The sequence below is a fragment of the Fonsecaea nubica genome, assembly GCF_001646965.1.
Source record: "Fonsecaea nubica strain CBS 269.64 chromosome Unknown Scaff2, whole genome shotgun sequence".
Taxonomy (NCBI): Eukaryota; Fungi; Ascomycota; class Eurotiomycetes; order Chaetothyriales; family Herpotrichiellaceae; genus Fonsecaea; species Fonsecaea nubica.
The window spans coordinates 705,638-728,292 of NW_019173675.1; the positions used below are offsets into that span (position 1 = coordinate 705,638).

The 22,655-nt window shown below is 54.6% G+C and overlaps 9 protein-coding genes across 9 annotated transcripts; 4 read left to right on the forward strand and 5 right to left on the reverse strand.

The window, feature by feature from the left end:
• Positions 1 to 509: 509 nt before the first annotated feature.
• Positions 510 to 2,567, reverse strand: AYO20_00677 (hypothetical protein; the record flags this gene model as incomplete). The annotated part of the gene is made up of 1 exon (XM_022638986.1): positions 510 to 2,567. The coding sequence occupies one exon, from the start codon at positions 2,565 to 2,567 to the stop codon at positions 510 to 512; it is 2,058 nt and encodes a 685-aa protein (XP_022505269.1).
• A 215-nt stretch (positions 2,568 to 2,782) lies between these two features.
• AYO20_00678 (hypothetical protein) lies at positions 2,783 to 3,346 on the forward strand (the record flags this gene model as incomplete). The annotated part of the gene is made up of 1 exon (XM_022638987.1): positions 2,783 to 3,346. One exon carries the CDS (start codon positions 2,783 to 2,785, stop codon positions 3,344 to 3,346), a length of 564 nt encoding a protein of 187 aa, XP_022505270.1.
• Positions 3,347 to 4,401: 1,055 nt separating this feature from the next.
• Positions 4,402 to 5,255, reverse strand: AYO20_00679 (hypothetical protein; the record flags this gene model as incomplete). Its single annotated transcript, XM_022638988.1, has 3 exons — positions 4,402 to 5,016; positions 5,071 to 5,178; positions 5,229 to 5,255. 3 exons carry the CDS (start codon positions 5,253 to 5,255, stop codon positions 4,402 to 4,404), a joined length of 750 nt encoding a protein of 249 aa, XP_022505271.1.
• A 1,181-nt stretch (positions 5,256 to 6,436) lies between these two features.
• On the forward strand, positions 6,437 to 7,905 carry AYO20_00680 (hypothetical protein; the record flags this gene model as incomplete). Its single annotated transcript, XM_022638989.1, has 3 exons — positions 6,437 to 6,615; positions 6,669 to 6,957; positions 7,036 to 7,905. 3 exons carry the CDS (start codon positions 6,437 to 6,439, stop codon positions 7,903 to 7,905), a joined length of 1,338 nt encoding a protein of 445 aa, XP_022505272.1.
• Positions 7,906 to 9,120: 1,215 nt separating this feature from the next.
• On the reverse strand, positions 9,121 to 10,530 carry AYO20_00681 (hypothetical protein; the record flags this gene model as incomplete). The annotated part of the gene is made up of 1 exon (XM_022638990.1): positions 9,121 to 10,530. The coding sequence occupies one exon, from the start codon at positions 10,528 to 10,530 to the stop codon at positions 9,121 to 9,123; it is 1,410 nt and encodes a 469-aa protein (XP_022505273.1).
• A 1,955-nt stretch (positions 10,531 to 12,485) lies between these two features.
• Positions 12,486 to 14,183, forward strand: AYO20_00682 (hypothetical protein; the record flags this gene model as incomplete). The annotated part of the gene is made up of 3 exons (XM_022638991.1): positions 12,486 to 12,560; positions 12,633 to 13,587; positions 13,681 to 14,183. 3 exons carry the CDS (start codon positions 12,486 to 12,488, stop codon positions 14,181 to 14,183), a joined length of 1,533 nt encoding a protein of 510 aa, XP_022505274.1.
• A 600-nt stretch (positions 14,184 to 14,783) lies between these two features.
• AYO20_00683 (hypothetical protein) lies at positions 14,784 to 17,212 on the reverse strand (the record flags this gene model as incomplete). Its single annotated transcript, XM_022638992.1, has 3 exons — positions 14,784 to 15,969; positions 16,030 to 16,976; positions 17,024 to 17,212. 3 exons carry the CDS (start codon positions 17,210 to 17,212, stop codon positions 14,784 to 14,786), a joined length of 2,322 nt encoding a protein of 773 aa, XP_022505275.1.
• Positions 17,213 to 17,734: 522 nt separating this feature from the next.
• Positions 17,735 to 19,198, forward strand: AYO20_00684 (hypothetical protein; the record flags this gene model as incomplete). The annotated part of the gene is made up of 1 exon (XM_022638993.1): positions 17,735 to 19,198. The coding sequence occupies one exon, from the start codon at positions 17,735 to 17,737 to the stop codon at positions 19,196 to 19,198; it is 1,464 nt and encodes a 487-aa protein (XP_022505276.1).
• A 517-nt stretch (positions 19,199 to 19,715) lies between these two features.
• Positions 19,716 to 22,464, reverse strand: AYO20_00685 (hypothetical protein; the record flags this gene model as incomplete). Its single annotated transcript, XM_022638994.1, has 8 exons — positions 19,716 to 20,133; positions 20,206 to 20,364; positions 20,446 to 20,661; positions 20,774 to 20,936; positions 20,989 to 21,188; positions 21,275 to 22,148; positions 22,189 to 22,282; positions 22,336 to 22,464. 8 exons carry the CDS (start codon positions 22,462 to 22,464, stop codon positions 19,716 to 19,718), a joined length of 2,253 nt encoding a protein of 750 aa, XP_022505277.1.
• Positions 22,465 to 22,655: the final 191 nt, after the last annotated feature.

Consider the following 22,655-nt stretch of genomic DNA (forward strand, 5'->3'; position numbering starts at 1 on the left):
GGGATGTTCGAAAGCTGGGCCTTGCTTCCCCTCCCTACAGCCTGCGCCCCTCGTCCATTGACCATTGACATCACATCACACACAACCTCAGCCACAGGTGGCGTTGTGATAGCCGATGAGAGAAATCCCAGACTCAAAAATTCTTGAGGTTGTTGAACCCTAGGGCCGATTTCTCGAAGAAAGATGTGTTGGGTGATCTGCTCATGTATCGACTTCGACTGCCTCCTCTTGCACCCGAGCCAGCGGCACGAGTGGCGTCTGGTTGTGCGTCCTAACGTGGAGGGGCTTTGTTGAGATTTTACCTTCACAGAGAGGAGGAGAAGAGACGGCATCACACAAGAACAAGTGACGAGACACGCGTGGACGACCCCTTATATACGTTCTTCTCCCTGGACTGGAGAGCGAAACCATGGCGCGCAGGAGGAACATGTGAAATTTTAATAGTTACACACACATCAAGATATGAAGAAGCATGTGCCATTCACTCAGCCGAGTTTTGGACGTCGCAGCTATCTGTGCAAGTCTCTAATAGCCCCCTCCATCCTCTGAACCGATTCTCTGATCTTGGGGCAGTAATGCCTCCTTAGCAACTCTGCCTCCCAAACACCACTACCAGTCCCCAACGCATTTGTGCCTTCCACGCTCTCGCTGTCTCCCTTATATACTCCGTCTCCTTTCCGTTCGTCGCTATACCACAAGGCCTCAATCTTGCGGCCGTGCTTGTCTGCGATCTTGGCCATCAAACTCAGAACTGCCATCGTGGATTTCTCAGGGAGTTGAAGGGAGACGGTCAGGAGACGTTTGAAGAACGATAGCACCGTCTGCGTGGGTGGTGGGGACGAAGGCGTTAGCAGGATAGACGTCAACACGCGCGTGAGCAGGAGAATCGGCGTCGAGATGTTGATTCTATTTTTCTCTGATGATGCTCCTGATTTCGACGAGTGCGGATCGGGGAGGCGCAGCGATTTTGGTCCAAGTTCAATGTCCGCATCCAGCGAAAGCGGGTACAGTGAGCGGTAGGTATGCGCTGTGAAGAAACTCAGGTCGAGATGTAAGTTTAAGGCGGCCTTGGAAGCCTCCTGGCCGGAGAGCAGCGTGAATGCAGTTTGTGTCGCAAGAAGGCCCTCGCGTTTCCTGTTGCGGATCGCCTCGCCGTCCAGGTTTGTCGGTGCCCTCTCTCCTTCGACTCCGTCCAGATCCAATTCGCCCCTCACAGCCTCGTCAGCTGCGCTCACAATCTCCTTCAGTGCTTCCAAGAGATCTCCAAACAAATCCTGATTGATCAGATGTGCGTATTTGGCTAGTCCTTCCAATACAGCACCCATGAGCTCGGGTACCCTCGCCTTCAAGATACGGAAATATGTGACAAACACCATTTTTAGCGTCTCAGACTGAATCTTCTCGCGCTCTTCGTGGTTTACGAGCGCAGAGGCTTCGGCCATGTCTTTCTCGACTTCACGGCGCTGTTTGAGCAATTTTCGTTCGCGTTTGGTCATATGCTGTGAGGTCTGTTGCTTCACCTTGCGTCCGTGCAGCTTCGACGGGTGTTCTGGCCGATCCGATTTGTCGTTCGAGCCAGGTGGTGGCAGCTCAGACAGGAGACGCAAATGGAAGAAGGTATTCAGCACTTCTTCCCTTACTCGGTAGTCCTTGGCTTTCATCATCTTAGAGAGCAGGTTGACGGCTTCGAGGGACGGCGCGCCGTCTTCATCGTGGGAGAAGAACTCTTCAAATGTCTCTACGCATTTGATAAAGTCGGGTGACGATTCCCGACTGGCGACCTCGTGGACGAGAATACTCAGCAGCTCGGTCCGGAAATTGAAGTGTGGTACGGAGAGGAGTAGAGTGCATGCGCAGTTGATCGCCACACTCCGCAAGGACTGTATCTCTGCATCACCCTTACGGGCCTTTGCAAGACTGCTCAGTTGCTTCACGTATGCTTGATACCCTGTCACGAGAGCGTGCTCGTATTGTCTCGTTCGTCGCACGTCCTTGGAGATTTTACTCCCCAGTTCTTCATCCTTATAAGACCGTATCCGGTAGCCCGGGATTACGTCCTTGTAGACCGCTGTTTGTGCCGCAAGGACAAGTTTTTGCACCGCAGTCGGCGAAGTCGGACTGCAGACTTGTGCCAACTTTTTGAAGGAGCCCGCATGTTCTTCGGGGTCCTCGTTCAGCAGGCCAGCAATCCGTGCGATCTCTTCTTTGGCGGCGACAATTTGCTGCTTCAAAGGGACTTGTGGAACGGTGGGCTCTGTCTCGGAGGGAGGAGTGTCGCCCTGCTCGTCTTCCTCGTCTGTGCCAGATCCCAGGAAACTATCCGAGTCGTCCTCATTCTCAATTGGTGCCTTCTCTTCTATCCTTTGAAGTCTGCCTTCGGCAGTTTTGATTGGCAGTCTCGTTGATTCTTTAGCCTTTTTCTGCCTCGACTTCTTTTCGTACTCTTGCTCAAGATCCCAATCTGCAGCGCGCACGAAGAGGTCGGATGCCTTTATAGTCTCGGAGGATTTGCTGTCATCAACGGGAGGAGAGAGGCGTCTCCGTTTCACTGGACGACCGTGAGGCATTGCAACACTTTCGACAGGCCTTGTGCTCTCAGCAAAGGTTGCATGCAGAGAGTCAAATTTCGGTCAACCACCAAAGAAAAAAGTTGGCCCGAGGATCTGCCGCTCCGCAAAAATTATTTCGGTCTCAATTTTGATGTCCGCAGTCTTTGCGCACTACATATCTTCCGAACGTACCCTTTGAAATTTTCGGCCTTCTTCGAGGCGAAGGAGTCAAGATGAGGCCACTCACCGATGTCGAGACACAGACTCTCTTCACCAAACTGGCAAACTACACTGGCCGCTCCCTGACCCAACTCATTGCCCCGAGCGACTCCTCCGACAACGACGGCCGCTATGTCTTCCGCCTGCATGAATCGCGCGTCTACTATGTCCGTCTCTCGATCGCAAATCTAGCCACCTCCATTGCTCGTGACAACCTCCTCTCCCTCGGCACTTGCATTGGAAAATTTACCAAGACAGGCAAATTCCGCCTGCACATCACCGCCTTGGATGTTATTGCTCCGCACGCTCGTTACAAGCTATGGATCAAGCCGAATGGCGAAATGCCGTTTTTGTATGGCGGGAACGTTGTAAAAGCCCATGTGGGCCGCTGGAGCGAGGACTGCCCCGAGCATTCGGGCGTCGTTATTCTCGCAATGGACGATACCCCTCTGGGCTTCGGCGTTACTGCAAGGAGCACGGCAGAGGCAAGAAAGCTGGAGCCTACCAGCATTGTCGCGTTCCGGCAGGGTGATGTTGGCGAGTATCTGAGGGAGGAGGATACTTTGTTCACGACTTGAGCGTCGAGCTATAAGATGACGTCTTCACTACAGCATACTGGACAGTGGGGAATCGCCAGGACCGTCAGCAAGCAGAGGGCTATTATCACTCCATACCATCAACAGAGACATGGCAAGGGACTCGACTCCTATGCCACCATCCTAGCTTCTGACCTCAGGACAGCCCCGGCATAAAGCGGAAGCATGTACTGCTGAAAGCGGGTAGCTTCGAGCGCGATGCCGTCTACATATCCAAAATCTTGTCAACCGATGCTCGAAAGGAATGCCCGCGTTCGCAGGTGATAGCGACAGCATGTACGCCGAAGTCTGCATACGTGATGGACCTGGAATATGTATCTAGGGGCGTATTCTGAGTGGGAAACGTGCAGGGGCTGTTGTCCATGAATTGGTCGATTGGAGTCAATGCCGAACGGAGGAATGAGACGAGACGTTGTGCAGAGTGTGGAGGGCGCGAGAAAATGGAGGTCCAGCACAATATCTGGCGAATATCTCCCCACACCGAGCCCTTGTGTGTTTACCTGACTCACGGACTGGACCTCTTCGCCCTCTCATGGAGTTGTCACTCTCCTAACGGCGAGCATCTGACCGCCGCGTGCACTCTCAAGGAGTTCTCGAACGGAAAACAGATGGCATATACAAAACCATCAGACATTTGAGCTGATAGTTGCCAATACATTCCAGGCTGAGCTCTGGGAATTATCAATCTTGTCTTGTGTATGCATATCGTCCACACAGCCTCGCTAGTGCTTTGCCCGCTCTACGTATAGATCAAGATGATATTTCGTCCCCCTGATTTACAAGCTGGGTTAACATTCGGTCATCTTAATGCTATTTTATCGCCGGCCTCGAGCGGTCACACGAGCAGGCACAGTGCAAGGCTTGGAACGTGAAAGGGACGAAAAACGCCGTTGTTCTGTACATTGGGCAAACCGACCTACCACCACGTCTCGTAAACGGTCCTGGCTTGCCTCTGGGAGCTATACCCCATATTGGTCTTCAGTTATTTCAAGTTTCTCTTTTTATTTATGAACCCGCCCTGCGGCACAGGAAGCTTTTTATTTGCCCTTCGAAACCAAGTCCTCGACAGTTTTCCTCGCCTCGGTCGCTTTCTCATCTGCCCAGTCCGTCGCGAATTTCGTGTGCAACCTCGTCTGTCTCCATGCTTCCCTTGCAAACCCACTTATCTGAGCATGGGTCTCGCTGATTGCAGGCACCTTTTTCTCATACTCCCAGATCAAGTCCGAGGTGTTCTGCATCGTCACGGGAATGAGGTACCAGCCCGCCGCAATGCCCACGGCAAGCGGGAAAGTGGTCCGCAAGAAAATACCCCTGTTTCGGCTTACGATGGAGCCTGTGAGCGTGGCGACCAGTACGTAGATAGCTCCAGGGAGAAGTTGTTCTCCGGTTTCGGGAGCCGGGGCCAAGGAAGCAATGGTGTTGCTGAAGTCTGTTTCCTTACGGAACGCCCATGACAGGAGTTTATTGAAGGACGTTTCCGCGGAAAGAGACTGATCGTACAGAAATAGGCGGGCTTTCTTTACTTGCTCTGCGAGTCGGTCTGTGGGTGTAGGTGAGTGCGGGTTTGGTTTCGAGACGGGAGACGTAGGGGAGGGTTCAGGAGTGGTGGGCGCAACGGGGAAGTCGGAGTATATGGGCTTCTTGTCAGGGAGCTATTGTAGCATCAGTAAAAGCTAGCCAAGCAATTGCAAACAGGTCTTTTGTACCTGGTCCTTTGAGGGAGCTTCTGCATAGACTGTACGGAATGGTGAGGGAATCACATGGACTTGGGTCGCAGCGGTTGCTCCCAGGGCGAATACTGCGGCATGTCTCGACTAGATGATGATTAGAGAGTTGTTGGAGAGGTCTGCGAAGGGGCACTTACAGCTCGCAGGAGCCTTATTCGCGCCATATTGAGGGTGGTCGTCGAGCAATTGTTCCTGTTGACGCTGGCCTCGAAAACATGCGAGATTCGACTTTGTATCCGGAGCTTGGGATGCGCATCGGGCAACTGGGCTTGGCGGCAACAAATATGGGCGAAAACTCCTCGGAGCTCACGTGCTGCTCGTCTTGGGTAACCTGATCCTTCCACTTGCGCTCACTCTCACAACGAATCATGACGCCTCGTACGGGCTGTATCACTCTGCCCCTATGGGTGCCACCAGTGCTGTCTATTTGCAACAGATTCGAAAGAGTAGACTTCGAGGTCAAATCCCTTCACTGAACCCGAGTCTCTGCTCGCCCCAAGCCCACCTCGTTTCCACAGCACCAATATTTCTTGTCGTCAAAGACTACATGCATACGTGATTGCGAGTCTTACATCGATGCTCAAGCATGCCATGAAAAACCCTGCTGGTTGGCGACCAAGATCGGTGCGGCTAACGACAAGGCTCTAAGGAAATACCCTCCATGTCCAGCCACACAATACCTCGACCCTACGAGTATCAAGTCTGTGAGAAGGCATTCCCAATAAGTCCTCTTGCGGAGCATCTTAATGGTTCCTTGGCTAGTGGGTCTGCTAGATCTGGCGTTAAGATGCTGCATGTGGGCTACGCGAGGACAGTCATATCTGGAAAGACCCTGGAGGAAAACACCTCCAGTTGACGATCTGAGGATAATGTCGAAGTCCTGCTGCCACGATCTCTCCTGTATGAGCGGTTCTGAGAGGCTAGCTTTAGATTTCGGTAACTCGCCTCATGCCTTGAGCCTCGAGCACGCCATCCTGCGCTGAATGGCGAATCTCTTCCAACTATTCAACGTCGACAATGTTGACTTCTAAATGTACTGGACTGAGGCTTACACACTGACTTTTCGGCCAAGATATCCTGTTCAGGAATTATGGAAACACTCCCAGTTCAGTCTGTCGCCATTATTGGTGCTGGTGCAGCAGGTAATACCACTCGTTTTTCTGATCCCTGTTACCCCTTACCAAGCCATGCGTCGCTCACATTGAGGGATTAAGGAGCTGCGGCAGCGGCGGCTTTTGCAGCGGAAAAATGCTTCAGTCGAATCCGCGTATTCGAACGGCGAGACGCCCCGGGCGGAACATGGTAGGACTTAGACTATCCCCAAATGGCCCTCGCAGCCTTGTAGATGACAGAAACAACGATTAGGATATACGATCCTGACCCAGGGCCTCGCTACAAGCTGCTACCTGGTGGCATCCCTCCGCAGATCGACCCACCTCTAGATATTCCTGATGCACTTCCTAGGATGACGCCCCCCAATTTCCAAGAACGGTATGAGAGAACACCAATCTACGACGACTTAACGTAAGTAAGGTGAGCCTCTGCTTCAGCCAAGGTTATTGATACAATAGTGATAGGACCAATGTCCCGGATATTGCTATGTCTTTCTCAGACTATAGATTTGCGTATGGACCCTTTGCACCTCACTGGATACCAAGGCAATACATAGCAGACTACTTTTCGCTACACCAAACAGACAGGTTTCTTGTGTTGAACACCACGGTGGAAGATTTGTCTAGAACACCAGGGAAGGAGGGGTGGAACCTCACACTTCGACGAAGAGATTCAGTCCGGCACGTGGATGTCTGGTGGGAAGAAAGGTTCGACGCTGTGATCATCGCAAATGGCCACTATTCCATACCATACGTAAGTCTGGCCCAGTCATTTGAGTACATACCCAAAGGCTATAAAGTTCACGTTTGCTAATCACCACCTGATCTAAAGGTCCCCAAAGTCGATGGTCTCGACTCATACATCCGTCTCTTCCCAGAACGGGTGGTTCACTCCAAATCATTCCGCAATCCACAGGTATATCGCGGCAAACGGGTGCTGGTCATCGGCAACTCTGCATCTGGCCACGACATCACGGCGGCGCTGGTCACTTCTGCGCGGCTTCCCGTCTATCAGTCTCGTAGGTCACCTTCGCGCTGGGATGGGAAAAAGCCACCTCCAGGCATTGAATGGAAACCTGTTGTGAAGGAGTACCTCGCGAGTGGCGACATCGTGTTTGAGGATGGCTCCGTCCTCGGCGACATTGACGTCGTCTTCTACTGCACAGGCTACAAAGCATCATTTCCATTCTGGAACGTCCGCGCCAATGGTGGGCCGCTGTGGGATTACAAGGAAAACCGACTGATCGGCAGCTACTGGCATACATTCCACCGTGACTTTCCAACGTCGCTAGGCATTGTCGGAGTTCCGCGTGTCCTCACCTTCCGCTCGTTTGAGTACCAGGCAATCGCCCTGGCACGCCTGTTTGCGGGTAGAAACGCCCAACCTCTCCCGCCGCGCGAGGCACAGGAACGATGGGAGCAAGAGAGGTGGAGACTTGTGAGCAGGGAGGGAAGAAGGTTTCACGACATTCCCTGGGACAACGGGGAGACGATGGACTGGCTTCGAGGTCTGTTTGATTTGGCTGGTCTACCCTTAATCGAGGACCGCGGGAGGTGTCCGCCCGTGCTGGGGGATGAGACGAGATGGGCCATTGAGCATCTGAAGAAGTATCCTGAGCCTGGCAACGAGAGTCTCGAGGAGGAAGGGGATTGGGCCATAGTCGCTGGTGGCGAAAGCCGGGACAGTCTATACTTTATCTAAAGAGGCTGGTTGGAAGTCTTGATGTCGAAAATGCACCGTTCCTTTTACATTCAGCTTTGTCTGGTTCGGTCAGTCGAGGAGCTGCTGGAGATTAGTAGGCAATACCCAATTTTTAGTCAGACCCTCTCTTTTCACATCAAGAATGCGACCACAGTTTCTGGGAATGAATTTACTCGATAGAGTCGATGGAGAGATGGGGTCTTGTTTTGCATTCAGCAATGCCATGTTGAATGCTTGTGTGCTATAGCACCCAGGCACTGAAGGGCCGAAAGGCGCCTTGATAGTTAATGTTACCCCGGAGCGGAAAAATAACATGCCGTCATAGGTCCCCAAAACTTTGACGGTTTGTATGCCCACATTGTATTTCTCCAGAAGGAAAAAAACTCAACAGGCCTTACCCACCACTAACAGACTGAACCACAACATGCACAAAGGGGAAAAAAAAGAAATGTGTATTTTGAAGAAAGGTCCTACCCGGCTGGTACATTATCAGTATTTATGTTGACTTGTCATTGAGGTTTCGGCATTAAGAGACTCACGTTCGAACCGGGGTTGCCGGAAGATAATTCAGCGATGATGGCGAACACGAGTGTCCATCATCAGATCAAAATCCGGAGTGATCACCACTACACTATAGAACCGTGTGGAAATCGAGATGATTTTCTTGCGAATTTTGGGGATTGTAAAATATATTTCTTTGAAAAAGATGTGGGGCGCGGTGGTGCCCGGACATGTCCGCCGTACCGCCTTGTCGACATCCTCCCCGCTAGGTGCCAGTTAGATGCTCACTGCTCAGCCTTTTTCGGTGCTTTTGCGTGTGTAATGAATAGATGAATGGCGTCTACATTGAGTGTGATGGACTCTTGTTTTATGGATTTAGTTCATTCGGTTATTAAGACATACGATGGATTGGCACAATGACCGTGGACTCCGTTCGTCTACGAAATATCCCAGCCAAAGCAGCGAGCTACCTCAGAAGCGAAGGTTCGTCAGTGGGAAGAGATGGTTGACATATTGATGCTAAGTTGGGAAGAAAATTCGACGGTATGCTCTGGACTTGCGGCTGTCTTCTGAGCGACGGATGGTCCAGTCCTGCCTGTGAAAGATGGTGCTCCAGATAATCCTGTTTGCCTCGCGTTGTAGAGCAGATTTGGTCCAGGAAAATGAAAAAGGGGAGGAAAGGGAAAAGATATCGCTCTTGTGAAAGTGTATATACTATGCTGATTCTTTTGGAAGCGGATGCTCCAGCTCTTTGCTGGTGGGTGTGTCACCTTGTACCCGCAGGTAACACCCCAGAGCCTCCAGGAGGTACCTCTCTCGGTATCTCAACTGCACAGGACCCCTCTCTTCTATATGTAATCTTGCGATCTCTATTAGCGGCGGTAAATATTTTCGATCCAGCTCCCGGAACGTTTGTTCATGGATGGTGAGATCTCCTTTTGATGCCTGCAATAGAGCTGCAGATAGCCGTGAATCACGCATGACGCGGACACAGAAGCTTTCGAAAACGTCGATGGATATCATGAACCGGATGATCGAGACGATCGATGTGAAATCATGAGTCGTGTCGCCTTTGGGCGAGTTTGACGGCTTCCGGTTGCCCAGATAATTTCTCATAGCATCGACCCGTTCCAACTCTCTGATCAGCGATTGTTGGTCGATTTCGACAATGTTGGCAGCTATTGGTCGTTCGTATCCGATTTGGTGCCGCCACATCCAGTTACAATAGATGTTGGACACAATGCAAGGGACCAGGATGATATAACCCCACCACATCGTGGCAGTTATAAGACCTCCTGCGCCCGCTGCAAGACCCGTAATTGCAAGCACCATCGCGTGAGTCTGTACTTGGCGCGTGCGATGCCGCAGCAGACGTTTGGCGAGATCTGATTGCAATTTGACGAGCCCTGCAGAGCGATGTCGATATGCCCGTATTGAAACGTAGGTGGACCATGCTGCATTGATAAGGCCGTAAAGTGCTCCTGCGGCGTTGCCGATGTACCCTGAGAGCAGATTGCTGGCGGCGAAGACGGAAGGATTGGCTCCACCGATAGCCATATAAGTACCAATGCTGACCAGAAGGGCACCGAAGCCCAACAGCACATCCACGATGAGCCGGTCCAGCAGCTCAGTGCCACTTTCACGGAAGTTGACACCCAGCAAGGCTTCCACACTTCGCAAGCAAGCCTTGTTGTTGCGACATCGCGCTTGTTCTCGCCTCAGGTGTAATCTCTCCTCCCTTAAGACCCGTATGTTGCGCCAGCTGAGTGTGATATCGCGAAAGGCAAATAGGGAGGTCACCAGGGCCAATGTTGCCCCAAGTGCCATCAAGACAGCGACCCATTTCTTCACCGGAATTTCGTTCCAGACATTAGCAGCGAAGTCTCCTGCATTTCCTAGCTCAAGAAATCCAACCCCAGCGAGCAAACTGTTTCTCAACCGGCCTGGGTGCAATGGTTTATAGCGACCGCGTCGTTCGGTTAAGGTGACCCAATCTGATGCCGGAAGAAATTTCTCCGTGTCGTGGCCGGCTTGACAGTTGCCCTCCTGCGTGATGTCCTCAGATATTTTCTTTTGGTTTTCTTCGACTTCGATGTTTCTTGCCGCATTTCCAGAAGTGGCCATCAGGGTCTGAATATGCGACTCATCCGTTGATTATGTGGAACTGGAAGTCCTGAGAGTGAGGTTTAGCTAAGCAGCCGTAATGAAGTAAAGGCTCTGCAGAGGTGCCGCTGGAATGCAGCAGTGTCGACATGAGAGATTTCAAGGCTTTGAAGTAAATCATGCTGTCCGAGCATTAAAAAGATGACATTTACGATCAAAGTCGCTCAGGTGTCTAATAATAGTTTTGCATTCGACAAATGACCCGCCAAGGGTGGCAACGTTGCAATGACCTGATTTTGCCGGCGGTCCATCCGGGTGGAACAGCGTCATTCTTCCAGCATTGTTGGAACTTACCTGGAGGGTGATAGACTCAGAGTATATAGCAGGAGCTGAAACTACTGTTTGTTCTAGAACCGTGGCACCTATATTTGGCCCCTTTTATTGATCTACACCAAGTTTCAACTAACTATCCTTGTTGACTAGGGGCCAAGGGCACAAAGAGCCGAGGGCTGCGATACCCGATCCCGCCGCCGAATCTCGCGCAATACCGAGTGACAAACAGCGCATGTGCATTCGCTTCCTCCTGCACAACTTCATCATCGCAGCCGCCTCACCCCCGATCGGGACGAGGGTGATGCCGCCCTGTGCTCAACTTTGGATCCCACCCTCTCCTCATCCCTCTTCTCACCTACAATGACCCTTGACTCGCCGACGCCTCCGACGCTTTTTGTTTTCTTTCTGCAGTCGTGTCTCTTTTAGTGTCGAGTCCAAAGAGTCAGGTTTAGCGTCTAGACCTGTCCAATGCATGGAAACTAGTCCTGACCTTGGAAGGACGGGGGACGTAAGCGACATGCAATTCCTCGAGACATCGCCGTGCCTTCACTCTGTCTGGCTCGCTTTCTCAAAAGGCACAAGAATCAGCCGAGAAAAAAATCCAGATGATGGCAAGAGATCTTCTTCTAAACTAAGAAGCAACAAGATGGTCTCCCCGAGACAGGAGAGACCTGTGTGATGGGTGTCAAGCGTGAGAATTCGACCACATCTGACAAAGCTGGAAGGTCCCTCGACGAGGCACCATAGAGGACAAGTCCAGGATCCTCCGTCCAACATCACATCGACGGACATATCTTGTTTGTAAGGGAAATTAGAAATACCTTTTTGTCCACGTCTACATTCCCTTCATCCGGATGAAAACACTGCGGGACATTAAGCAAAGCTTCCGTAATGTCGCTGATTGAGTGGCGGTTGGTGTTCTGAGACAACGGTACCCTGCTCTTCAATGGATCGCAAAGAAATCTCAGTCTCGTGACATTGTGGATGTTTAGGACCAATGCAGAGATAATGCAACAATTTAGAAATATACCTTTGCCAGATCAGAAGTCGACTTCGCAGTCCTGTAGGACTTCATTCAGCACTCTGGCGGAGAGGGAGTGCAACCCGGATCAACGGCAAAGGCACCACTCGGTGCTCGACAGGTCATGCGGTGGTGATGGCAGACTTGATTTTCCACGGAAATTTGTTTTGGGAAAGGCAGTGAACGGAGTCGAGTCTGTAGCTCACTGGGCACTGGACCGTTTTCCCGAGACTAGAATAGGAATTCCGTGGTGCACGTGCCGTCAGGGGTGAAAGAGAACGCCCACCGCCGGGGGGGGGCTGCGGCTTCGGCAACCCATCCGATTGCTCTACCAGATCCTGGGGACCGGGGGAGAGGTGGGTCCATCTTTGCACCCCCGGCCGTGTCTATGATCTTTTCTTGCGGAGAAAGAAGTCGAGCCACAACCTCCGTACCATACTTGTAGGTCAAACAGTTCCTGATCTGGGGAGGCTGGAGTATAAGTTCATGTCCATCTCCAACCCCACATATTCGAAAGGCAGCACTGGGATTGACCCAGGAGGAGCAAATCCTTCCTCCACGTGGCCACGTTTGTCACTCATTACCACGACTTTCCCAGATAACCCCTACAAACGGTGAAAGCATGGAAGCTGGCGTGGAGGGCCTCTCCCATGAGGTTCATCACCTTGAGGTCTATACTTCCTTTCTGAATATCATCGTAAGTACCATGATTTCTCCTCCCTCGCCGAGAACGTCACGGTGCAAGGCTGACGGCGATGACTTAACAAAGGTTGTTCTAGGTATCGCGCTGGCGACGTCAATCTATGGCTATGCCTCCAATGTCATGGCCGGCTCCTTCGCCCAGACGACCTTTATCGCAAAGTTCCTGCCGGCGGACAAGGCTGCGGCGTATCAGGGCGCATTGGTCGGCATCTACTATGGCGGCGCCTTCATCGGCTCGTTTCTTCAACAGCCAATTTCCGACCGCTACGGGCGCCGCGTCGCCATGGGCATGGGATCCTTGATCGTCTGCATCTCGGGCGCGCTGTGTGCGGCCAGCTACCACCTGCCCATGTTGTTGGTGTTTCGCTTCTTGACCGGGGTTGGCGGCGCCATGGTGCTGACTGTCTCTCCTCAATTCATCGGCGAGCTGTCGCCGCCCCATTCCCGCGGCTGGCTGGTGTCCCTGAACGTGGTCGGCCAGGATCTGGGTTACGTCACCTCGGCCGCGACCGCGTTCGGCTTCAGCTGGGTCACGGAGCCAGTCCAGTGGCGGCTGAACTTCATCCTCATGTCCATCTTTGCGCTGTTCATCACCGGCCTGATGTATTTCATCCCCGAGTCGCCCAGGTGGCTGGTGCAGCAGGAACGGTACGAGGACGCGCTCGCGGTGCTCAAAAAGGTCCACAGCCACTCGAGCGACGTCCACTTCACCCTGGCCAAGGCCGAGATGATCCAGATCCGCGAGCAGGTCAGCCTCGAGAACACGTTGCCCCGCGGGTACCGCCACATCTGGCGGACCCCGGCACTCCGCCGGAGGGCTCTGTGCACTGTCCTGGTCTGGATCACCGCCATGTCCACCGGGATCCTGGTGCTCGCCAACTACATCCCCATTTTGTTCGGCGGTCTAGGCTACGGTTACCGCCTGCAACTGGGCTTGAGCGTGGCCTGGCTTGGGGCTGTCTTATTCGGTGCCATCAGTGGCGGCATCGTGGCCGACAGCGTCGGTCGCGTTCGTCTTATGGGTAAGCGACTCCCCTGGCATCTCTCTCTCTCTCTCCCCCTCTCCCCCCCATGTCCAAAGTTCCCTCACTGACGGTCTACTTCTCTCTGACTAGCCGGCGGTGCCTACACCTGCGCCTTCTGCCTGGCCATGGAAGCCGTGGTCGCGGCGAAATGGATCCCAGCCAACGACATCGCTGGCCTGCGCACGGGAGTGGCCTTTTTCTTCCTGTTTGGTTTCTTCTACAACTTCTGGATGGACCCCTCGTGCTTCGTCTACACATCCGAGATTTGGCCCAGCCACCTGCGGACCGAGGGCGTCAGCTTGGCCATGGCCACCTACTTTGGCGCGACCATCGCGTGGGCTTCCCCCGCCAGCACCGGATTCCAGAACATCGGTTACAAGTACTACCTCATCCTCATCTCTGTTGGCGTCGTGTGTGGCACGCTCTGTCTGCTGGTCCTGCCCGAGACCAAGGGCCTGTCGCTGGAGGAAATCGGCGAGCTATTCGGCGAGGAGCCCGTGGTGCGTCTCCGAGACATGGACGTCGACAACTTGGACTCGACCCTGGCCAAAACCGAGCAGACACAGGTCGTCCATGCCGAGCACAAGGTCTGAGAGCTCGTCTGAGGCGTGAGATGGCGTACAATCGGGGTTGCAAAGGGGAGAAAGGACCTTCCGTCGGCCAGGTTGCATGCCGCGTGGTTCATGGGTTTCTGGATTTGGGGCCATCATCCACACGGAGATGGAAGTTAGGTAGCACTTTATCAGGACGATTCAAAGTCCACGAAAGGACGCTCTGCCTTTGAGGCCATACCCGTTCTCTCGTATGACTTGCGAGTTTTCCCCGTCTTTTTTTTTCTCCTTGTTACGTATGAGCGCAGCTCGCAAGTGCAGGGAAATGTCCAACAGCACTGCACCCATGGGCAGAGCACTACTTTGTGTTCGAGTCTGCTCACATCAGCTTTGGGACTGTCGTTGATGGTATTCAGCACAGCCCCTGTCATATCACGCGCCACGTATACAAAAGAGAAGCTTTGAAAATGCCCGTCACTTCTCAAATTCCTCACGTTAAATACTCATTCCCACTCCTTGTTCTTAAAGGAGCTTCAGTGGGAGCAATTGTATGGACTATGCATGATGCTACCGTCTTCTATATCTGGACAATGGCGTCCGGCAGCCACAATACGACGGCCCGTACTGGTCGTTGCCATCTAACTAACACTTGCTTCCTGTTGTTGCCCTTATTTTCGCCGGCCTTGCGGCATCCGTTCCGGCATCCGAGTCGGGAACAGCATCGACGCTTCGTCTCTTGCCACATACACCCGAGGCAGTGTCGGGCTCTTTCTTGACCACAATGTTAAAGTCCAGCCATCCCACCCCTGTCTGGCCGCGATTCGTCCGGGCCCGGCACATGGCGCGTGGAAGATGCGTTTCCCGGCCATCCTGGTCAAGGAGGCGCAGGCCAACTTGCCCGATCATCTCGCATTCGATCACCAGGTCGCTGGGTTCAATCCGCAGGGTGAGATGGCTGGGGGCGCCGGTGTCTGCGGGGTCAAACTCGTTGACGACACTCGTAATCTCTGTGAGCTCGCCGTTCTCCTGGATGGCGCCGCACGCGCCGCTACTCTCGGGACCCCTGCCCAAGGCAATGGTGAAGACGTCCATCCCGTCTGAAAAGTGGATGCCCGACCACACCCAGTCGGCGACCCACCAATTCCGGACCCCCCAACTGTGGTTGCGCTCTCCCGGGGCGTTCTGCACACTGAGACACTCGGCCCCGATCTTGACGGCGCCGGAAACGCGACAGGGAAATTCGTAACGGGTCAGGCCCCGCTTTTGATATGGGATGCCGGCAGTGTCCCAGACGAGATCGACCACCACCTCGTCCACGTCTACGCCCGTTCCCCCGTGGAACGGTGCTGACGGGTCGGAGAAGGCGGCGCCCGTGCCTCGGACCGTGAGGGCGAATCTCTTCAACGGGTCCAGACACCGACTCTCAACGGTGAATCGGTCGGTCCAGAGCGTTTGCGTGGTCACATCGGATGTGGGAAGAGCAGCGTCCATGTCGACAAAAACGATCGGATCTTTGTTGCGCCGTAGGATTCCGCCAAAGAAAGTGCCGGTCTGTTGGTTGGGCAACCGTGCAAGTCGACCATAAAACCCCAACTCCCCGTCGCTTGAGACACAGTCAAAATACCAACTCTCGCTCCACATGGGACCGGAACCATCGGGCGGGATATGCTGACTTTCATCGCCGACAGTCGCCGATATTGAGGTGGTGTGAGGTCTCACCAACGAAGTGGCATCCATGTCCAGGGCATGTTGGGCTTGTCTCGGGATCAGCGTGTTGAAGAAGGCTTTGTTGTGATCTGTCGGCTCTTCGATGGCGGCGGCAGGGATGCTGCCGTGACAGAATTAGCACGAGTGGCAAAGATCAGCCGGGGTAATCGACAAGACTTACTGTTGGGCGAGGCCATAAATCGCGGCCAACCGATACTGTGTCCAAGCATGATCCCAGGTCATTTTGACTTTACTCAGACGATTCATCTCGTCGAGATAGACACGCACCAGATCCTTTTCCCATCTGCGTCGGTCTTCCACGGCCAAGCCGTTACCCAGGAAGTAGGCCACATCTCTCAATGGTGAGGCCCAGCTGACGCCACCCCAGTCGATAACCGCCGCTCGACGATCACCTTTAGGCAGAAAAATGATATTATCAAGACGGTAGTCTGCATGGAAGAGAGAGAAGGGGGGGTCGCGTGTCGCCCACCAGGCGTCGAGGTTTTGGTCCATCCAATCCAGGAGTCGATCGTGCTCCGGCTCTAGTTTGTATTTGGCGCGAAAGGCGGGCAGGGACTCGCTGAAGAGTTTTTGGTCTAGTGCCGGTGGCGCCAAAAGCCACTCGTCGCCGTTCCGGGGGGAGGCCCCCAGCAACGGCGCCTGGAACATGGCCAGTGTCTTGAGAGCGAGAGCTGCGTGTTCGTAGTCGGTCCCTAAGATCTGGTTGACGTTGTAGCTGCCGTGGATGGCAAGATCTTCCAGAACAATGGTGAACCAGGCATCTTTGTCGACGACGGCGCCGTAGCAGAGGGGCAGCGCAGCCGCCAGAAGATCGCCAAAGCGCCGATAAAAGATGGCTTCACGGAGGTAGTGGCCGAATTTCAGCCCCAGGCCGCGAATGGCAGCGTCATCCTTTGCAAACTTGACCACGACCGATTGCCGACGATGTGGTTGATCGACCTCGTGAAAGTCGACGCGAACGGTGTTGCTCATATGACCCTGGCCGATGCGGTTGACCAGGAATCCATCCTCTGCAATATTGCGATCGAGAAAGGACCCCAACCAGGCGCTGGTGAGATCTTCGGGTGCCTTGAGAGGAATCTGCTCGGCCGGAGCGTCAGGTGTGAACTCCGGATTCAAAAGGACAAGATTGGGAAGGCTGGGGAATGGAATACAATGGCGGCGCCATTGAGCAGGCAATGGTCTTCTTCTTTCCCTTTCTCTTCCACTTCTTCTTCCTCTTCTGGTGCCGTACGACCAGTGTTTACTCCATTGATCAAGACCGACTTGGACACAGTCCCTCCGGCCAATACGTCATTCAGTCCTGGTGGCATGGGCGCCGAGTGCGGTATCGCGATTGTCATTGTGGGAGATGGGATGGTCGAGAAGCTGACGCGAGCGCTCGTCCCCCAGCACCAGGAGGTTTCGTTCCCTTTGCGGCCGTCCTCACACCCGCAACCTGCGTGATGATACTTGAGGCCATTCGAAATTGCCCAGCGCCCAGACCGAGGGTCTGAACGTGACCGGGAGCATGGAAATATGTCTTCAGACGGCGCGCATTTCCGACATTGAAGCTTAACCGCACGCGCCGAGCAAGAACTCCGCGGGGCGGCGACATGGTATCCAGCGGGAGTTGGAGTTTGGATCACAAGAGTTCCGTATCACCCAAAAGAAGACAACCGTGGAAGTTTGACATGCCCGAGCCAAGAGATGCACTTGGTGGGGAAGGAAGTATGGTCCATGTGCTCACACTCATCCACTCCCCGCTTCCCCGGAGCCTTGCAAGGGGGCCTGAATGGTTCAAAGTCGGCTCTTTTTTTTCATGCCGCCTACACTTCAGTCACACATAGATCACTCAGGACAGGTTGCAACCAAGAATCGCAGCCATGAGAACGAACGGTTCCAAGGCTCCGAACGGCGAAAGCCATGTCGAAGAGTTCGACGTCGTGGTCGTCGGTGCCGGATTTGGTGGCATCTACCTGCTGTACCACCTCCGCCGACTGGGGTACAAGATCAAAGTGCTGGAGGCGGGAAAAGACCTGGGAGGGGTGTGGTGGGCAAACTCGTACCCGGGAGCCCGCGTCGACACGTACTGGCCACTGTACGAGTTCTCGGCCAAAGAGCTCTGGGAGGGATGGACCTGGACCGAACGATTCCCTGGCCGCGACGAGTTGTGTCGGTATTTCGCCCACGTCGACGAGAAGTGGGACGTCAAGAAGGACATCACCTTCGAACAGACCGTGACTAAAGCCTATTACGACCAGGACCAGAATCAGTGGACCGTCGTCACGCACACGGGCTACGTCGCAAAAAGCCAGTTCCTCCTTCTGGCGACCGGATTTGCCGCAAAGCATTATGTGCCGCCACTCAAAGGTCTCGAATCATTTCAGGGTGTCTGCCACCACACCGCCCTCTGGCCGAAGGAGGGTCTCGACCTGGAAGGGAAGAGGGTGGGCATCATAGGGACCGGAGCCAGTGGCGTCCAGGTCATTCAGGAGATCGGCCCTGTGGTGAAGCACCTCACCGTGTTTCAGCGAACGGCCAATAACGCCTTGCCGATGAGACAGGAGCGTTACGACGAAGGCGGCATCCAAGTACAAGAGCAGATGAAGCAAGGCTACGAAGATCTGTTTAACAAGGTCATGTCGACCTACGCGGGATGGGATTATGACGGGCTCGATCAGGATTCGAGCGACGCGACGCCTGAAGAACGGGTCTCCCACCTCGAGTCCCTCTGGGCCAAGGGAGGGTTCCACATGTGGCTGGGCAACTACAGGGACCTCTTGCTCAATGCCGATTTTAACAATTCCGTCTACGGATTCTGGCGTGACAAGGTGCGCGAAAGGCTGGTCAACGTCGATCCCAACACGGTCGAGAGCCTGGCACCGTGGGAGCCGGAAAATCCCTTCGGGACCAAACGGCCGTCCCTGGAGCAAAACTACTACGAGGTCTACACCCAACCGAATGTGAACCTCTACAATCTCAGAAAGACAAAGATAGCGGAGATCACCCCCCACGGCGTCAAGATGGAGTCGGGCGAGCAGATCGAGCTAGACGTGCTGATCCTCGCCACCGGGTTCGACGCCGTCACGGGCAGTCTGCTCAAGATCGATCTCCAGGGCGTGGACGGAGTCAAGCTGTCGGACAAATGGGCGCGCGGGGCGTACACCTCGTTCGGGATGGCTACGGCTGGGTTTCCCAACATGTTCTTCATGTACGGACCGCAGGGGCCGACGGCGTTTGCCATCGGTCCTCGCATCGCAGAGGCACAGGGTGATTGGATCATCTCGTGTCTGGAGGATTTGAAGCGTCGTCACGGGCGTCGGATCGAAGCCCTTGCGGCTGCCTAGACGGAATGGCGGCGGGAGACTAACGACCTCGCCAACAAGAGCCTCCTCTGCAAGGCCAACACGTGGTACATGGGCTCGAACATCCCGGGTAAGCCGCGCGAGGCCCTGAATTACATGGGCGGTATGCCCCGGTACATCCAGTTGATCAAGGCTTGTGCGGCCAATGGCTACCAAGGTTTTGTGGTCAGTTGAGAGAGGGCGAGATGGGGGCCACAAGTGTTTCAGAGCGTTGTATATACAATCCATTTCAAAGAAAGAAACGGTGATTGCTTCTTAGTTATGGTAATACCCATCCAAAGCATATCTCGGGAGACAGGGTCAAGAATACATTTGAATAGATGATACAAACAAGATTTTGGCCACCAAACACCGACAACGTACATGATTTCAACTAACAGCGAGTGTTCTCTTTCGTGAAGAGTATTCTGATCTTTGTTGTTTGTTCGCCTGACCTCCGCGCTGATGTCGCGGCCAAGCTGAAAAACTTTCGCTTTTCCAGCCGGGCCGACCAAAGATATCAGCCAGACCGCAATTTCTTTGCCGTCGGATTCGTCGAGGCGGCGTACTGCCAGTTCTGCCGCAGGGACAAGAGGACGTCCAACGCCCTCAGGGCGCTCTTGTACGTCTGGCCCATCTCGCCCAGCGCCTGGATGCAGGTGGAAAAGTAGCCCTGCGCCTCGGCATTGTCCACCCCTGCCGTGTCGGAGAGGTACAGATGGAAGACGTGGATAAGGCTGGCGGTCATGGTGACGTGCACCATGGAGCAGTGGATGCGCTGGAGGCCGTAGCGCCGACGGTAGTGGACCAGGATCCGGCAGATGTCGCGGGCACCGTTGATGCACTTGTCGAGCGAGGACGTCCGCGTTGGCGACGACCGATCCGAGGCCGAGATCTGAGGGCGGTGCAGGAGGATGGTGGCGTCGTAGTATTGGAGGCTACAGAAAGGAAAAAAGAGTCATTTCCATCTATCGGTGATTTGAGAGGGGGGCGGGGGGTCTGATGCTTACTGCAATTCCAACACACACGGCAGATAGACGGCTGACAACGATGTCGTCTTGTCAATGGTCAATGCTGGCGGCAACGAGCAAAACCACCGCCGAAGTTCGGACTCGCGGTCCTCCACAAACGACGTCAGGTTGGAAATGTTGTTGGGCACGCCGCAGTATCTATGAGCAGCCAAACATTTGTCAGTGAAAGGTGTTCCCCTCCCACGAGGAGTGTATCAATAGAGAGAGAGGGATGTGTACAAAGTCTCGGAGATCTTGCCCATGATCATGGCCAGGCTCGCCAGATGAACAGGAACGTGGGCGGCGACACCAAAGTCAAAGTCGGGGGGGAAAGTCATGGTGCTGAACTTGTTGGTGTAGTACGTCCACGTATACGTGCGCGAGGGAATGGGACTCGGCACGTTGTTAATGATGTTGCCCATCAACGTGGGACGCCCGCTCAGAGCACCCCACAGCCTGTGGTGGTGAGGGAAAACGATTAGTTTTTCGAGCCTTTTTGCCTGTACTATCCAGCCCCCACAAATGGAGGAGGAAGAAGGGAAGACCGGGGGGGAACAATAGGACTCACGTGTCCAAAGTTTTGCAGGCCCAAAATAGATTGATGCGAAGGATGTTGACGTCGTCCGGATTGCCTGTCCTGCTGCTGCTGCCTCCCGACCCGCACAGGGCGGCATATTGTTGCTGAAGGTCGAGGTGGAGCCCGAGGTCGGAGACGATCTGGACCGCCATGCCTGGTTCTTTGGGTGAGAAACACGTCCCGAGTCTGCGCGCAACATGACTCACCGACATAGATCCAACCACGGGAGTCGCGCGAATGGGCCGCCTCGAGGGCGGACAGGATCAGGAGCGCTTGCGCGGTGGCGAGCGTGGGGCTGTCGATCTCGATGTCGAGGCATGCCTTGGTGCGAAAGCCGAAGAATTCGTCAGCACTGCCCGGAATGTCGGGATGGGGGGTCGTGGTAACCATGGCGCCGATGGCATAACTAGAAGAGTCAATTGTCGGGATCTTCTCGGTGTGTGTGTGGCAGGAGAGGGAACAAAGGGACAAAAAGCAAAAAGGGAGACTCACACCGCGTTCTCCAGGGCTGGAGAGTACAAGTCGCTGCGTTTGCCGGACTTGAACAGCGCCCGCTCACGGAAGAAGATGTCTTGGTCGACCACGTTGACCAGGGCATTGTACCAGCTGAAGAAGAGGGTGATCAACTCGGCCTCGTACTCGGCGGCGGGGGTCCAGTGGTAGCCGGCCTTGTCGGCCGCCGCGTCGCCCAAGGTCATGACGTCGCGGATATTGGGTTTGTGCAACGACTTGGGTCCGTGATGGAGAATGTAGAGGTTGCTGGTCGAGCCAAAGTAGCGCGGATGGCCGTCTTCCGCAATCTGGAGCCGGCCCAGTCGGTTGGTCAGCTGCTCCGTCACGTCGCTCGCGTCGTCGTCGGGGCTAGGAGCCGATGTCACGACGGACCACTTGCGGGCCCGATCGTCTTTGGACGGAGCGCCGACTGTACCGGCGGCGGGGGGATTCATGGGTGGGGAGAGGGTGTCCTGCCGTTCGCCAGGGTACTCGCCATGCTCGGATTCGGGAAAAGAGTCATGTTCGGGATGGCTGAACGGGAGCTCGATGTTGAAGGGACAGAGCTCGGCTGGGAGGCCGTCGCCGGGGACGACGCCTGCGAGGTCATGGAAAGGGTCAGACGTCTCGCCGCCCTCGATCCAGCCCGGCCAGTCCTGAGTCGACGTCGAGGCCATGGCGAGGAGGATGTCGTCGGAGACCCGGGCGTCACCGCTCGCCTCCTCCGCCAGGTCTCCAAAGTCGAGATCGACATTGAAATGCGAGAAGTTTTGGTGTGGCGGCGGAGTCGAGCCCTTTGTGAAGCCTTTGACGGTCCGTGACTGAGTACCGTTGAGCCGTTGCCTCGACGGTCCCTGAACCGGTATTCTGCGCGCTGGATTAGCAAAGAGAGAGCGTGGGACTTCTGTACTGACCTGCGTCGATCTTGAACATAGGTGCACTCGACATCATAGAGGTGGCAGTTAGAGCACTTTGGTACATCACTGCTACACTGTCCGGTGGCAACTGCTGCATCAGCACCAGCGAAATAACGAGGAGAGCTGAGCGGGACCAATCAATACCTTGACCTTTCGTCTCCGGCAATTGAGGCATGCGATCGAGTTGTTGCGCCGACCACGGGCACCGTTTCCCGGCTCCTCGACGATCACCGTGCCCGGTGGTGGTTGTGTGTTGGCCAGGCCCTCGGCCATGGACAAGCTCCCTGCACGCGGTGGTGGGAGTCGAGCAAGATTGATTAATGACAAAACCAGGTAATACAAAGGCAAGGAGGACGATTCAGGCCGAAAGTTGTATCAAGCGTCATTATCTGAATTTCACTCTGGTGGCGACCTGGACCGCGGGGGCCGAAGGGGGGGGGGGGAGAAGGGAGGGGGGGGGGGGG